Genomic DNA, 16,725 nt, shown 5'->3' with positions numbered 1-16,725 from the left:
GTTCACACCACCACACCTGGCTGGCCTGTTTTAACTTCTCAAGGAGTAGGACAGAGCCTAAGGAGAGAGAAGACAATGAATAAGAAAATTAGGGCTGGACGTGGTAGCTCACATCTGTAATCCCAGCATTTTGGGAAGTTGAGGCAGGTGGATAGCTTGAGTCCAGGAATTCAAGACCAGCCTGGGCAACATAGAGAAACTCTGTCTCTACAAAACATATAAAAATTAGCCAGGTATGGTGGCGTACGCCTGTAGTCCCAGCTACTCAGGAGGCTGAGGTGAGATGATCGCTTGAACCTGGGAGGTTGAGGCTGCAGTGAGCCATGATTGTGCCACTGCACTCCAGCCTGGGTAACAGAGTAAGAAACTGTCTTTAAAAAAAAAAAAAAAACTCAGTATTTTTTTATTTGAGATGGAGTCTCACTCAGGCTGGAGTGCAGTGGTGTGATCTCAGCTCACTGCAACCTCCCCCTCCCAGGTTCAAGCGATTCTTCTGCCTCAGCCTCCCAAGTAGCTGGGATTACAGGCGTGTACCACCACCACACCTGGCTAATTTTTCTATTTTTTTAGTAGAGATGGGGTTTTGCCATGTTGGCCAGGCTGATCTGAAACTCCTGACCTCAGCTGATCCACCCACCTTGGTCTCCCAAAGTGCTGGGATTACAGGTGTGAGCCACCGCACCTGGCCAATTTTTTTTTTTTTTTGAGACGGAGTCTCTCTCTGTTGCCCAGGCTGTAGTGCAGTGGCGCGATCTCAGCTCACTGCAAGCTCCGCCTCCCGGGTTCACGCCATTCTCCTGCCTCAGCCTCCCGAGTAGCTGGGACTACAGGCGCCCGCCACGATGCCTGGCTAAGTTTTTGCATTTTTAGTAGAGACGGGGTTTCACCATGTTAGCCAGATGGTCTCGATCTCCTGACCTCGTGATCCACCCGCCTCGGCCTCCCAAAGTGCTGGGATTACAGGCGTGAGCCACCGCGCCTGGCCTATTTTTTTTAATAAAAAACAGAAAGTTGATAATTTAAAATCCCAATCAGTAGCTCAAGAGCACAGCATTTCCATTGCTCTCATAGAATATTAACACAGCTGTCCTGTGCAAACAGAACTGAAGATGTTTTGCTGACCCTCTTTTGGGCTCTAGCTTTTCAAGGTCTTATTTTAGTCTATTATGCCTGTAAAGCATCAGTCAAGCATATAATTGTTGAACTGTTAACTGTGTGCTCAGCACAACTAGAGGCGCTGTGGGAAACAGCTGTATAAGATGTAGTCTGGCCGGGCGCGGTGGCTCACACCCATAATCCCAGCACTGTAGGAGGCTGAGGCAGATCACTTGAGGCCAGGAGTTCGAGACCAGCCTGGCCAACATGGTGAAACCCTGTCTCTACTAAAAATACAAAAATTAGCCGGGCATGGTGGCACATGCCTGAAATCCCAGTTTCTCAGGAGGCTAAGGAAGAGAATCGCTTGAACCCAGGAGGCGGAGGTTGCAGTGAGCCAAGATGACGCCACTGCACTCCAGCCTGGGCAACAGAGCAAGACTCTGTCTCAAAAAAAAAAAAGATGTAGTCCCTATTCTTAGGAAATTGTTAATGTCATTGGGAAACCAAGAAAGCAATATATTATTATATATTAAGTGTTTTAGGAGATTATAGTTTTAAAACAGGCAGACATCAGAGAACTGGAATAGTCAGAGCTGACTTTCTGGATAAAACATGACTCACTTTCCTCATTACTTCTAATGCTTGCTCCTCTCAAACACCAAAGCTGTGTTCTATAGCCCAGTGTGAGGAAACAATATTCTCTTGGCTTTGGAGGATTCTCAAATCAATTCTTATAGGGAACGAAGCCATAGCCTTTGGGGGGAAATGGCCCCAAGCCAAGTCTTTAGAGATTGATGGCTCCTCCCTAGATGCTAGTTGGTTGGTTGATAACCAATTTGCCTCACATCTCTGGGCCTTAGTTTCCTCATCTGTAAACAACAAGTTAAGCCAGATGGTTCTGAGATTCCAGTGTTGGAAGCTCAGCTTCCCCTCCCCTACGATAGAGCTTTTTCTTCCCAGGCATGCAGTTTTGAGTGGATTGCATCATCCAGTAAGACTGAGAGGAGGCCCACATGTGGACCCTCGCTGCTCCTGTTGTCTAGAAGTTCCTCTTCTCCTGCCGTTCATCTGCCAGCTTACCCTTACCTCCCACCCGCTCACATACCCAGCATTGTGCTCTATTTCTAGAAATAAGTACTGAAGTTCGTTTTCCATCTCCTCCCCAAGGTCTGAATTTATACAGGAGCATCCTTAGGATGTCTTACATCTTTGAACTTGTAACATTTTGGTCTTCGTTAAAAGATGACTTTTTTTTTTTTTGAGACAGAGTCTCGCTCAGTCGCCCAGGCCGGAGTGCAGTGGCTGGATCTCCGCTCACTGCAAGCTCCGCCTCCTGGGTTCACGCCATTCTCCTGCCTCAGCCTCCCGAGTAGCTGGGACTACAGGCGCCCACCACCACGCCCAGCTAATTTTTTTGTATTGTTTTTTAGTAGAGACGGGGTTTCACCATGTTAGCCAGGATGGTCGCGATCTCCTGACCTCGTGATCTGCCCACCTCGGCCTCCCAAAGTGCTGGTATTACAGGCGTGAGCCATCGCGCCCGGCCGAGATGACATTTCTTGATTGCTTTTCTGCTCTGTTCCTGGATCTTTTATTCTAATTCACCCTGTATTTGCTAGGTTGGTCATTGATGACTTCTTGAGTTGATCAACTTTAGAATGTAAGTCTCACAATTTTTGTATGAACTGCCATCTGCCTTCTGGGGGAGGAGGCACTTCTGTCGCTGCACCAAGGCAAACTTTACTGAATTCTCTACTCTTTATTTTGGAACCAGGTGAAACAAGTTGGACTTTGGTTTGCTGTATTCTAAGATTCTGGTTCTGGCCAATCTCAGTTTGAAATAAGGTGACTGGCAGCTTAGATCTGTGAGAGATTTCTGTTTCAGTGTGCCGAATCGCAGCATGCCCTAGGATTCCCACCCAGTGGGTGTGGACTTCAAATCCCTTTAAAAAGGATGCCAGCCAGGCACGGTGGCTCATTCCCATAATCCCAGCACTTTGAGAGGCCAAGGCAGGAGGATTGCTTGAGCCCAGGAGTTTGAGCCCAGCCTAAAATTAGCCAGGCATGGTGGTGCACACCTGTAGCCCCAATTACTCAGGATGCTGAAGCAGGAGGATTGCTTGAGCCAGGAGTTGGAGGCAGCAGTGAGCCATGATCGTGCCACTGCACTCCAGCCTGGGTGACAGAGCAAGACCCTGTCTCAAAAATGAACAAACAGCTAGGTGCGGTGGCTCACGCCTGTAATCCTAGCACATTGGGAGGCTGAGGTGAGTGGATCACTTGAGGTCAGGAGTCCAAGACCAGACTGGCCAACATGGTGAAACCCCGTCTCTACTAAAAATATAAAAATTAGCTGGGCCTGATGGTGGGCGCCTGTAATCCCAGCTACTCAGGAGGCCGAGGTGTGAGAATTTGCTTGAACCTGGGAGGTGGAGGTTGCAGTGAGCCGAGATCACACCACTGCACTAGAGGCTGGGCAACAGAGCGAGATTCTTGTCTTAAAAAAAAAAAAAAAATGGCTGGGCGCGGTGGCTCACGCCTGTAATCCCAGCACTTTGGGAGGCCGAGGCTGGCAGATCATGAGGTCAGGAGTTCGAGACCAGCCTGGCCAACATGGTGAAACCCCGTCTCTACTAAAACTACGAAAAATTAGCCGGGCATGGTGGTAGTCCCAGCTACTCAGGAGGCTGAGGCAGGAGAATCGCTGAACCCAGGAGGCGGAGGTTGCAGTGAGCTGAGAACACGGCACTGCGCTCCAGGCTGGCAACAGAGCAAGACTCCGTCTCAAAACAAAAAAAAAAAAAAAAAAAGAGGCCAGGCACAGCGGCTCACGCCTGTAATCCTAGCACTTTGAGCGGCCGAGGCAGGCAGATCACCTGAAGTCAGGAGTTCAAGACCAGCCTGACCAACATGGTGAGACCTCATCTCTACTAAAAATACACAGATTAGCTGGGTATGGTGGTATGTGCCTGTATTCCCAGCTACCCAGGAGGCTGAGGCAGAAGAATCACTGGAACCTGTGATGAGGAGGCTGCAGTGAGCCAAGATTGTGCCATTGCACTCCAGCCTGGGCGACAGAGCGAGACTCCATCTCAAAAACAAAAAACATGAATCAAGAAACAAACAAAAAATGATGCCAAATTCCTGGAGAAGGATTAGCCTGGCTTCTGTGGGGTCCTCTAGTTTTGTTTTCCCTTAGTCCAAATTGAGGCCATTCTTCTGTGAAGTGGCGTTGGCTTGCTAGGATGCTTTTTGAAGTTCTACTCTCAAGGCCTCTGAGCTTGGTTCCCTATGAATAATTAAAATTATTATAATTACCATGAAAGCTAACTGGAGTGGGCTCCTTGGAAGTCTGGTTTTGCTGAATTGGTTGTCTTCTGTTTGGGGGTGTTGACTGTAAGACTGTGTACTCATAATGTGTCCTCACGGATGGGGCTCAATACTTGGTAGCTCAGTGAAAATGACTCATTAAAGAAAAAAAAAAAAAAGTGGCCGGGCACGGTGGCTCATGCCTGTAATCATAGTACTTTGGGAAGCTGAGGCAGGTGAATCACCTGAGGTCAGGAGTTTGAGACCAGACTGACCAACTTGGTGAGACCCTGTCTCTACTAAAAATACAAAAATTAGCTGGGTGTGATGGCACATGCTTATAATCCCAACTACTTGGGAGGCTGAGGCAGGAGAATCCCTTGAATCTAGGAGGCGGAGGCTGCAGTGAGCTGAGATCGTGCCATTGCACTCCAGCCTGGGCAACAAGAGTGAAACTCTGTCTCAAAAAAAAAAAGAAAAGAAAAAACAACTTCCCTGTGTTCTTCAGCCATGTGCTTGATGTACAAGTTGAAACAGGATTTTTGCTCAGTAACTGGCTGCTTGTACAAATTCAAGCCAATATAAAGAAAATGAAATTTGCTCTCTGATTTTAATTTCGGTCTTGGAGATTTCTAGATACTTGTATTGGCAATGCATAAAGCAGAACAAGAGTTCAGCCCAAGATCCTTCCACAAAAATTGGGTTCATGAGGTGATAGCTACATGGAAGTATCTCCGCTAAATAGCAAGAACAAAGGCAGGAAGGTAGTTTTTACAGTGATTTTGCGTATTTGTAAAGACTTTTAAAGTTGGAAGAAGTAATTATTTTCCTTCCCCATGTGAAATTATGTTTAGTAAGTATCCAGTTGGTTAATCTACAGCAGTTCTTCACCTTACCTTTTTGATTCTTTCTTTTGTAGAATTATAAAAAGTTATTCTTACGGTGATTCATATTACCATAATTTGTTCCAAAAGCTGTTATGAATAAGAATTTATATTATAAATTGTATCCAACAATGGGACACTGCTTTGTGTCCTAATATCAGCCAGGTCTTGTTTGTTTGTTTTTTGAGATGGAGTTTTGCTCTTCTTGCCCAGGCTGTAGTACAGTGGTGCAATCTTGGCTTACCACAATCTTCACCTCCCAGGTTCAAGTGATTCTCCTGCCTCAGCCTCCCGAGTAGCTGGGATTACAGGCATGTGCCACCACGCCCGGCTAATTTTGTATTTTTAGTAGAGACAGGGTTTCTCCTTATTGGTCAGGCTGGTCTCGAACTCCCGACCTCAGGTGATCCGCCTGCCTTGGCCTCCCGAAGTGCTGGGATTACAGGCGTGAGCCACCGCACCCAGCCTATGAGCCAGTTTTTAAATCTTATAATGCTTCACATAATCCTGAGACTGAAGTGAAAATATCTGGAGTAGGAAAACCACAGAGTTGTCCTAGGCTGCAGATGGTCCTGTGTGCAATAACAAAATTGAGTTACTAAGAAGAAGAAGTTATCTTTAGGCCATAAATGACTTTATGGTTTCTGTTGTTTGCCATGGCCTTGGGGGTTTTGCTGAGCATCTGGTTTTAAGGAAGTTACCTTATTTCCCCTTTGAATGTTCTCAGTCTTCCTTCCATGTTAATGCCTTCTGGGTCTCATTAATATCATACCAAGTAGGTGTACTTGCATCTAGACTTCATGACCTTATGCTTGGACTAAAGGAACCTTCAGACTTAACTGGATCTCTCCCTGTCACAGTCTTTCTGCATCAGGGGCACTGAGAGGCCCGGCCAGATGGAAGCTGCAGGAGGCAAGAGTGGACAGCGTAAGTGGGAAATGAGGGTGATAGGCCTAGGGAAAAATTGGGCTTGATACCTTCCAAGTTAAGAAGCTGCTGTTACTCTAGGATTTCAAGCATGGGGGGGACACATGGAAAGCCATTTTCACAGAGGTGAGTCCCACAGCTATATAGAGTTCAGGTGATGCAGAAAGATTGTGAAGGCAAAGAGATCCAGAAAAGGCTGGAGGTAACTTAAGTCCAAGGGTAAGGTCATGAAGTCTGGATGTGAGCATTCCTCCCAGGAACAGGAAGAGATAGGAGAATCTGAAGACATTCTGTGAAGAGAATTGGCAGCATGTGATTTCAGATCACTTTCTCCCTGTATATATATATATATACACAGTATCTGTCTGTGAGATGATAGTAATATTCATAATAACTCCAAGGCATTTTGAGACCCTGAAGTCTTTCTGAATTATAAATTGTATTTAACATAATGTTAATGGAAAATTGTATTTTATATTGTTTTAATTCTTGGGGGTTTTGGTGTTTTTTTGTTTGTTTGTTTGTTTGTTTTGAGACAGTGTCTGGCTGTATTGCCCAGGCTGGAGTATAGTTGTGCGATTTTAGCTCACTCTAGGCTCCTCCTCCCAGGCTTCAAGCCAACCTCTCAACTCAGCCTCCCCAGTAGTTGGGACTACAAGTGTGCACCACCACACCTGGCTAATTTTTGGATTTGTGTTAGAGACGGGGTTTCGCCATGTTGCACAGGCTGGTCTCAAACTCCTGAGCTCAAGTGATCCGCCTGCCTTGGCCTCCCAAAGTGTTGGGATTACAGGCATGACCCACCGTGCTGGGCCTTTCAATTATTTGAAAATTGATTATCTAAAATATACAGTTAAAATTACCTCTGCGTTTAGCTGATTCTACGGATTAGGATTCACTGTACTCAGGTTGGACTCCTAATTTTGACTTTTCTTTTTTTCTTTTCTTTTTCTTTTTTTTTTTTTTTTCCCCCAAGATGGAGTCTTGCTCTGTCGCCCAGAGCTGGAGTGCAATGGCATGATATTGGCTCACTGCAACCACCGCCTCCCGGGTTCAAGCAATTCTCCTGCCTCAGCCTCCCAAGTAGCTGGGATTACAGGCGCATGCCTCCACGCCTGGCTAATTTTGTATTTTTAGTAGAGACGGGGTTTCACCATGTGGGTCAGGCTGGTCTCGAACTCCTGACCTCATGATCTGTCCGCCGCGGCTTCCCAAAGTGCTGGGATTACAGGCATAAGCCACCGCGCCCAGCCAATTTTGAGTTTTCAGTGTGGCTAAGAGGCTGAGCATGGTGGCTCACACCTGTAATCCCAGCACTTTGGGAGTTCAAGGCAGCAGGATCACTCAAACCTAGAGTTTGAGACCAGCCTGGGTAACATAGGGAGACCCCTGTCTCTATTTTTTAATTTAATAAAACATTAATGAGGCTAAGAAACTTTTTGCTTCATTCATTGGGTGTGTCATGTAGGGGAAAGCAGCACAAGGAAGTCCCCTTGATCACGTGCACACATGCACACGTGCATACACACAGACATGTTTCTTTTATTTATTTATTTAATTTATTTATTTTTATTTTTTGAGACGGAGTCTCACTCTGTCGCCCAGGCTGGAGTGCAGTGGTGCAATCTCGGCTCACTGCAAGCTCCGCCTCCCAGGTTCACGCCATTCTTCTACCTCAGCTTCCCAAGTAGCTGGGACTATAGGCGCCTGCCACCACGCCTGGCTAATTTTTTGTATTTTTAGTAGAGACGGTGTTTTACCATTTAGCCAGAATGGTCTCAATCTCCTGACCTAGTGATCCGCCCGCCTCGGCCTCCCAAAGTACTGGGATTACAGGCGTGAGCCACTGCGCCCGGCCACATGTTTCTTGTAATCTCTCCATGGCAGGAGTAACTGGGTGCTATTGTTGTTTTAGTTTCCCAAGATTCCTAATGCTGGGTTTTGCCAGTGGTGATCCCTCAGTCTGAGCTTGCCGACAGTTGTCCTCAATCCTGCAGATCTGATTTAGGCATTTCTTTTTTTTTTTTCCCTTTGTTTTTTTTGAGACGGAGTTTCGCTCTTGTTTCCCAGGCTGGAGTGCTGTGGCGCAATCTTGGCTCACAACAACCTCCGCCTCCCGGGTTCAAGCGATTCTCCTGCCTTAGCCTCCCGAGTAGCTGGGATTACAGGCATGCGCCACCATGCCCGGCTTATTTTGTATTTTTAATAGAGACGGGCTTTCTCCATGTTGGTCAGGCTGGTCTCGAACTCTGCACTTCAGGTGATCCGCCTGCCTTGGCCTCCCAAAGTGCTGAGATTACAGGTGTGAGCCACCACGCCCAGCCTTTTCCTTTTTTTTTTTTTTTTTTTTTGAGACAGAGTCTCGCTTTGTCACCCAGGCTGAAATGCAGTGGCATGATCTCGGCTCACTGCAAGCTCTACCTCCCAGGTTCACACCATTCTCCTGCCTCAGCCTCCCGAGTAGCTGGGACTACAGGCGCCCGCCACCGTGCCCGGCTAATTTTTTTGTATTTTTAGTAGAGATGGGGTTTCAACATGTTAGCCAGGATGGTCTTGATCTCCTGACCTCATGATCCGCCCGCCTTGGCCTCCCAAAGTGCTGAGATTACAGGTGTGAGCCACTGCGCATAGCTGCCTTTTCCTTTTTTTGAGACAAGGTCTGTCTCTGTCATACAGGCTGGAGTGCAATGACGTGATCTCAACTCACTGCAACCTCCACCTCCCGGGTTCAAGCAGTTCTCCTGCCTCGTCCTCCTGAGTAGCTGGGACTACAGGCATGTGCCACCAGGCCCCAGCTAATGTTTATATTTTTAGTAGAAACAGGGTTTTGCCATGTTGGCCAGTCTGGCCTTAAACTCCTGACCTCAAGTGATCCACCTGCCTCGGCCTCCCAAAGTGTTGAGATTACAGGTGTGAGCTACCACGCCTGGCTGATTTGGGCATTTCTCATGATTGACCATTTTGGACACAGATTGTGGCAATGTTAATGTGCCTTTTTCCTCATCCCTCACTCCCTTTTCATACTGTCTTGTGCTCCAGATCCAGCTGGGGAAAATCATGAAACCTAATACATTTGGGAGGTGGAGGAAGGAAGGGCAAAGCATTCCAGAAAGCCCATCACTGCCTTTTGGCTGTCATCCTTTTACATTCAGAGTTCAAGGAAGTATTGTGGTATGAATGCCTTGTTAACAATTATCATTCGTCTTTGGTGCCATTACCCTGGCAATATAAAGAAAATAAGCAACATAAAAGCAAGAACGGAAAAGGCCCTTTCACACAAATAGGACATCCCTTGCCCAGCACTCCCTCCCTGAAAGCCGAGGGGGCGTGAGTCAGGAGGAGTGCTGGTGTCCTCCAAATGCCCTTTCTGGACCTGCGTTCTTCAGCCTGCTTCTGAAGCCAACAGGCTTGATTAAGGAAGGTCTGGCTCCACAGAAAGCTCTTTGTCAGGGGTAGCACAAAACAGATTTTTTTTAAACCCTGCATTAGTATTTACTTTTTGTTACAGTGGTTTGAGTCCAGCCAATGACACTGGAGCCAAAAAGAAGAAAAAGAAACAAAAAAAGAAGAAAGAAAAAGGCAGTGAGACAGATTCAGCCCAGGATCAGCCTGTGAAGGTAACAAGGAGGTTCTGTTTTTTGTGACTGAGTCACTTTTTCACATGAGAGAGTTTTGAGGTGAATGTATAGGATCAACTTGGATTGACGTTCTCCACTGGTATTACTTCAAGATGGAAGAGTTGGATCCCAGTGCTGTCCTCTGCTGCCCTAGACCTAGGTGATGAAACTGCTCTCAGTACCCTAAAAGACACAGCAGGTCAGACACTGACTCCCAAGCATGGTGCCCATCAGAATGGACAGGTGCATACTGCATGTGCTGCTGTGCCAGTGCCCTGGGGAGCTACGTGTGACAGCCCCTGGCGCCTAGAGCAGTGGTTCTCTGTCTTAAGTCCCCACCGCTCTGACAATGAAAGGCCCCCCCTTTCTTTTTGAGACAGAGTCTTACTCTGTTGCCCAGGCTAGAGTGTAGTTCATGATTATAGCTCACTGCAACCTCCACTCCTGGGCTCAAGTGATCCTCCCACCTCAGCCTCCCAAGTAGCTGGGACTGCAGGTGCATGCCACCACACCTGTCCAGTTTTTTGTTTTTTTTTTTTTAATTTTTTGTAAAGATGGAGTCTCACTATGTTACCCAAGCTGGGTCTTGAACTCCTGGGCTCAAGCAATCCTCCTGCCCTAGCCTCCCAAAGTGCTGGGATTACAAGCGTGAGCCACTGCATTCAGCCAAAGACTTCTTCTTAAGACCTTTATATATTTGCAAACATTCTCTTAATGCCATAGTCATTATAATGAAAGCCATGAGTCCCACAGAGTCTTTCTGAGTTCTACTCCATGAGAACCACTGGCCTAAGGCTTACAACCTGAGAGTGATGCGCTGGCATGAAACCCAGAGATATGGGTAAGGATTGTTTTGTTTCTTAAATAAAACAACATTACAAAATAGAACAATTGCAGGTAAGTGTTGTCTTCTTCAAAGCAGGCTGACAGAGGCAGGGGGACAACTCAAACATATTCATAATTCACCTTTTAAAACTGCCTCTGAGACCAGGGGTGGTGGTTTATGCCTGTAATCCCAGCACTTTGGGAGGCCAAGGCGGGTGGATCACCTGACGTCAGGAGTTCAAGACCACCCTGGCCAACATGGTAAAACCCTGTCTCTGCTAAAAATATAAAAAATTAGTTGGGCGTGGTGGCAGGCGCCTGTAATCCCAGCTACTTGGGAGGACAAGGCAGGAGAATCGCTTGAACCCAGGAGGCAGAGGTTGAAGTGAGCTGAGATCACGCCACTGCACTCCAGCCTGGGCAATAGAGTGAGACTCTGTCTCAAAAAATAAAAATTAAGTGGCCAGGCATGGTGGCTCACGCTTGTAATCTCAGCACTTTGGGAGGCCAAGGCGGGTGGATCACGAGGTCAGGAATTTGAGACCAGCCTGGCCAACATGGTGAAACCCTGCCTCTACTGAAGATACAAAAAAAAATTAGCCGGGCGTGGTGGCATGCACCTGTAATCTCAGCTACTCAGGAGGCTGAGACAGGAGAATCACTTGAACCCAGGCGGCAGAGGTTGCAGTGAGCCGAGATCACGCCATTGCACTTCAGCCTGGGCGAAAGGGTGAGACTTTGTCTCAAAAAAAAAAAAAAAAAAAATTTAAAAAAAATTTAAAAAAAGGAACTGCCTCTGAAACAGTTTATAAGCCTCGCAAAAATCCATACTCATTCCAATATACCCACACTTTGCTGTATGCCTCAAATGTTATGCCTCAGCTTGAATCTGCTACCTTATTGAGATATGACTTCAAGTAATTTTTTTACTATTTCCAATATAAAACCCGCTATGAAAAAAATACCATTATTATTTAATACCATGTTGCACTTCATTTAAATTAGCTCCAAACCATCACCATCCCTACAAGGTAGGTAGGGGTCTTCCCTTTTTATTCATTTAATTTATTTTTGAGACTCTGTCATTCAGGTTGGAGTGCAGAAGTACGAACATGGCTGACCGCAGCCTCAACCTCCTGGGCTCAAGCAATCTTCCCACCTCAGCCTCCTGAGTAGCCGGGACTACAGGTGTGCACCACGACACCCAGCTAATTTTTTTATTATTTGTAGACATGGGGTCTCCCTGCATTACTCAGGTTGATCTCTAACTCCGGCTCAAGAGATCTGCCTGCCATGGCCTCCTAAATTGCTGAGATTACAGGAGTGAGCCATCACACATGGCCGAGAATTTATTTAATAAACTGCAAGGGGAAGAAAATTAAAATGCCACTTCCCAGGCCTAAGCAATATGAACATATTGGTTTATATTCTTTCTTTCCTTTATAATCTAAGTGAAAAACAGAAAACTAAATAAAAATATTAGAAGAAAATGTATGTAGTTTTATTAACCTAAGTCTGACATAGGACCCAGAAGCCATAAAACAGAAATTGACAAATTTAAAACTTTGTAGAAGTCAAAAGATAAACAATAATCTGGGAAAATATTTGCAACATATGTATTAGTTTAAAATAATTGAATGAATAGGCAGTTCAGAAAGAAAAAATGTGTAATCAGTAAATAATAAGATGGTTAAAGTCATAATGGAAGAAATGACCATTAAAGCAATAATTATTTCTCTTAGATTGGCATAGATTAAGGCTTGGTAAACTTTTTTTTTTTTTTTGCGAGACGGAGTCTCGCTCTGTCGCCCAAGCTAGAGTGCAGTGGCGCAGTCTTGGCTCACTGCCAGCTCCGCCTCCTGGGTTCACGCCATTCTCCTGCCTCAGCCTCCCGAGTAGCTGGGACTACAGGCGCCCGTGACCACACTGGCTAATTTTTTGTATTTTTAGTAGGGACGGGGTTTCACTGTGTTAGCCAGGATGGTCTCGATCTCCTGACCTCGTGATCCACCCGCCTCGACCTCCCAAAGTGCTGGGATTACAGGCGTGAGCCACCGCGCCCGGCCACTTTTTTTTTTTTAAATAGGGACAGGGGTCTCACTATATTGCCCAGGCTGGCCTTGAACTCCTGGGCTTAAGCAGTCCTCCCGCCTCAGCCTCCCAAAGTGCTGGGATTACAGGTGTGAGCCACCAAGCTCAGCTGAGGCTTGGTAAATCTAATGGTGAGGGTCAGGAGCTACTCTCATACACTGTTCGTTGGATTACTGATAGTCTCTTTTTAGAGAGCAAATTGATGATAAATCATTTCAAAAGTGCATACCTTTTGACCCAGCAGGCCTCTTTCTTAACTTCATCCTACAGAAATATATATCCCAGTGGGTAAAAATAGATGTATAAGAAAATTTATGCTGGGTGTGGTGGCCTGTAATCCCAGCATTTTGGGAGGCTGAGTTGGGCAGATCGCTTGAGCCCAGGAGTTTGAGGCCAGCCCAGGCAACATAGTGAGACCCCGTCTCGACAAAAAAACAAACAAAAAAATTACCTGGGCCTGGTGGCACACGCCTATAGTCCCAGCTACTCAAGAGGCTGAAGTGGGAGAATCCCTTCAGCCCATGAGGTTGAAGCCGCAGTAAGCCATGATTGTGCCACTGCACTCCAGCCTGGGCAACAGAGCGAGACCCTGTCTCAAAAAAAAAAAGAAATTCACTGCAACATTGTTGTATTACTAAAGAACAAAATCACCAAAATGCCCATGAGTAGGGGGCTGGCTAAATATACTGTGGTCCATACATACAGTGGACTTGGTAGAATGGGTAGGTCCATGTGTTTTCACCTGGAAAGGTCTCTAAGACAGTCTTTAAAGAGCAGTTTGTACGATAATATTATATGATCCAATTTTAGTTTTTGAAAAGTGTGTGTGCATTTGGAACTTGTATGCAAAAAAGTCTGGAATTATATTTGCCTCTTCTCACCTTCCCAAGTGAAGACTATTGATCACAAAGATTATATTTGGGGGATGGGATTGTTGGGTGTTTACTTTCTATGTGTCTTACACATTTCTGCATTGTTTGAAATTTACATTGAGCATGTATTACTTTTGCCATCAAACAACATAAGACTAATAAGGGGAGAAACCCTGCGGGCAGCACCCACCCATCATATAGCTCATTGTCAACCACTTTTTCTCTGGTTGTAATGACCTCTGGGATTAGGACAGAGGAACCAAACCCCTTCTTTGAATTGTACCCTTTAACTCTTTTTTTTTTTTTTTTTCTTTTTTGAGATGGATTCTCGCTCTGTCACCCAGGCTGGAGTGCAGTGGTGTGATCTTAGCTTACTGCAACATCTGCCTCCCAGGTTCAAGCAATTCTCGTGTCTCAGCCTCCTGAGTAGCTGGAATTACAGGGACACGCCGCCATGCCTGGCTCATTTTTTGTATTTTAGTAGAGACAGGGTTTCACCGTGTTGCCCAGGCTGGTCTTGAACTCCTGAGCTCAGGCAGTCCACCTCCGTCGGCCTCCCAAAGTGCTGAGATTACAGGCATGAGCCACTGCGCCCAGCACTCTTTTTTTTTTTTTTTTTTTTTGAGACGGAGTCTAGCTTTGTCGCCCAGGCTGGAGTGCAATGGCGCCATCTCGGTTCACTGCATCCTCCGCCTCCCAGGTTCAAGTGATTCTCCTGCCTCAGCCTCCCAAAATAGCTAGGATTACAGGTGCCCGCCACCACGCCTGGCTAATTTTTGTATTTTTAGTAGAGACAGGGTTTCACCATGTTGGTCAGGTGGGTCTCGAACTCCTAACCTCAAGTGATCCGCCCGCCTTGGCCTCCCAAAGTGTTGGGATTACAGGCATGAGCCACTGCACCCAGCTCCCCTTAACTCTTGAACTCATAATTAATCAAAAGTCTTACTAACATAATGGGCCTTTTCTCTCCCCAACTTTGTCTTGTCCAGATGAACTCTTTGCCAGCAGAGAGGATCCAGGAAATACAGAAGGCCATTGAGCTGTTCTCAGTGGGTCAGGGACCTGCCAAAACCATGGAGGAGGCTAGCAAGCGAAGCTACCAGTTCTGGGATACGCAGCCCGTCCCCAAGCTGGGTATGTACATGCTTGCTTTCTTTGCCAGGTCAGGGGCGAGGGATCTGCCTCAGCTGTGCCTTCATGAGGGTTTCATGCTGAATTACTGTAGGGAGGGCAGTAGAGTCCTGGAGTTCCTTGGTAGTTGTTTTCAGAGGGTGGTTTTTAAAAATGCAGCATAAAGACTATCATTCAGAGACCTTACCATTTTATAGCAGCACACCTTGAGAACAAATAATGATTCTTGCCAACAGCACTGGCTCACACCTGTAATCTCAGCACTTTGGGAGGCCGAGGTGGGAGGATTGTTTGAGCCCAAAAGTTCGAGACCAGCCTGGGCAACATGGTGAGACCTTGTTTCCACAAAAAGTAAAAAAAAAAAAAAATAGCTAGGCATAGTGACATGCACCTGTAGTCCCAGCTACTCAGGAGGCTGAGGTGGGAAGATCACTTGAACCTGGGAGGTCAAGGCGGCAGTGAGCTGAGATCACGCCACCGCACTCCAGCCTATGCGACAGGAGTGAGACCCCCAACTCAAAAAACGAACAAACCAAAAAACCCAAAAAAAAAAAAAAAACAAAACTATTGGCACATGAAGAGTGGGAATGTCTGCCCAGAGGTCTTTTTTCCACTTAGGTTTATAGAGACTTTGTCTTGTTTGTCTGGGCACATGTTTATTCCCGGAATGGGCAAAGTCCCCAGCCTCTTCCCCTTTGTCTCCTAGCCAATGCATGCTTACTAAATGCAAAGTGGTTTGAGATTTTGCTTAGCAGTGATGGTTCAACAACAGGAATACCATATATAGATTTCATTAGCACCCCTTAAAAAAGCTATAATGAACTGCTAAAGGGGTGGAATAGGCAGAATATCTAAAAGGATTCTGGAAGGGACTGGATCCTGTTAGACGTGCCTGCCAAGACTGAGCCAAGCCAACCTTGATGGCTGACTTCAGGACTCAGCTGACAAAGTTTCTGAAGTGGTTGTAACATGATTCTGGACCCATTGGTGGCCTAGTTCCTGTTTTCTTTGTGACTGGGAAAGTAAGTATGTTGAAAAAAACATATTCCAACACCAAATGTAAATGACTTTCAGCTTGTCCACATTACTGCTCCCCTCCAGAAACACAATGAGACTTCACTAGTACGTTCGGTGCAGAGGAGGAGGGTGGGGCAGGGCCAGACAGGGTAGGGCCAAAGACTGGTGAGGGGAGGAAGGCAGCTGTGCCCAAGGAGATTTGTTTGCTGCAGAGGTTGGGAGCAGCTAATCCATGAGGCCTGCAGACCTGCAGGATGCGCATTGCCTAATTGCTAGTAGAAATGCAGTTTGTCGGGCCCCACCCCAAAGCTGCAGAATCAGAACTGCCAGAGGATTTCTGTCCACTTTGAAAGTTTGAGAAGCTCTGCTCTAGAGCGGATGCAGTTCTTAGAAGCTTGGTCACAATAGAAGCAAGCTGAGGAGGTGCATCCCCACAGGTGAGGGAGAGCAGAGCACTGCCCAGGTGGACAAGAGGGGTGCTGATTCCCCCATCACCGTGTGTGTTTGGCTGCCCTCATCGGCCAGGTCCCAGGCCCACTGGCTAAGCCCTCCAGCAAGGCTTTGGGCCACAGGGTAGGGTCCCAGTGACCAGTTTCTCGCTGAGGAGCAGGAAAGATGCAGAGAGCCACACATCTCACCTCTGAATGAAATCCCTGATGAGGTGTTGTGTGGTGGCTGCCATGTATCTTGGCTCTGTTTTCAGATGGCATTTTGGAGTTTTGGTTTGATTTTATTTTTCCTGAGGAATTTGCAAATGAGTAACCTTGCTACATTCTTCACAGATAGTGGCACTTGGGAAAGAGGCAGATTGAGGCTGGGCGCAGTGGCTCACGCCTGTAATCCCAGCACTTTGGGAGGCCGAGGCAGGCGGATGACCTGAGGTCAGGAGTTCGAGACCAGCCTGGCCAACATGGTAAAACCTCGTCTCTACTAAAAATACAAAAACTAGCTGGG

General features: G+C 46.6%; 1 protein-coding gene across 1 annotated transcript in view; it reads left to right on the top strand.

Annotated features, from left to right (window-relative positions):
* Window positions 1–16,725, top strand: part of NMT1 (N-myristoyltransferase 1) — a 44,736-nt gene that overhangs the window by 10,600 nt on the left and 17,411 nt on the right. The window contains exons 2-3 of the mRNA XM_014341982.5: window positions 9,727–9,835; window positions 14,613–14,757. Coding sequence (XP_014197468.1) covers window positions 9,727–9,835; window positions 14,613–14,757 — 254 coding nt within the window. The remainder of the gene's footprint in view (window positions 1–9,726; window positions 9,836–14,612; window positions 14,758–16,725) is intronic.

Source organism: Pan paniscus, chromosome 19 (assembly GCF_029289425.2).
Source record: "Pan paniscus chromosome 19, NHGRI_mPanPan1-v2.0_pri, whole genome shotgun sequence".
NCBI classification, from domain to species: Eukaryota; Metazoa; Chordata; class Mammalia; order Primates; family Hominidae; genus Pan; species Pan paniscus.
This window is presented reverse-complemented; position numbering and strand designations above follow the sequence as displayed.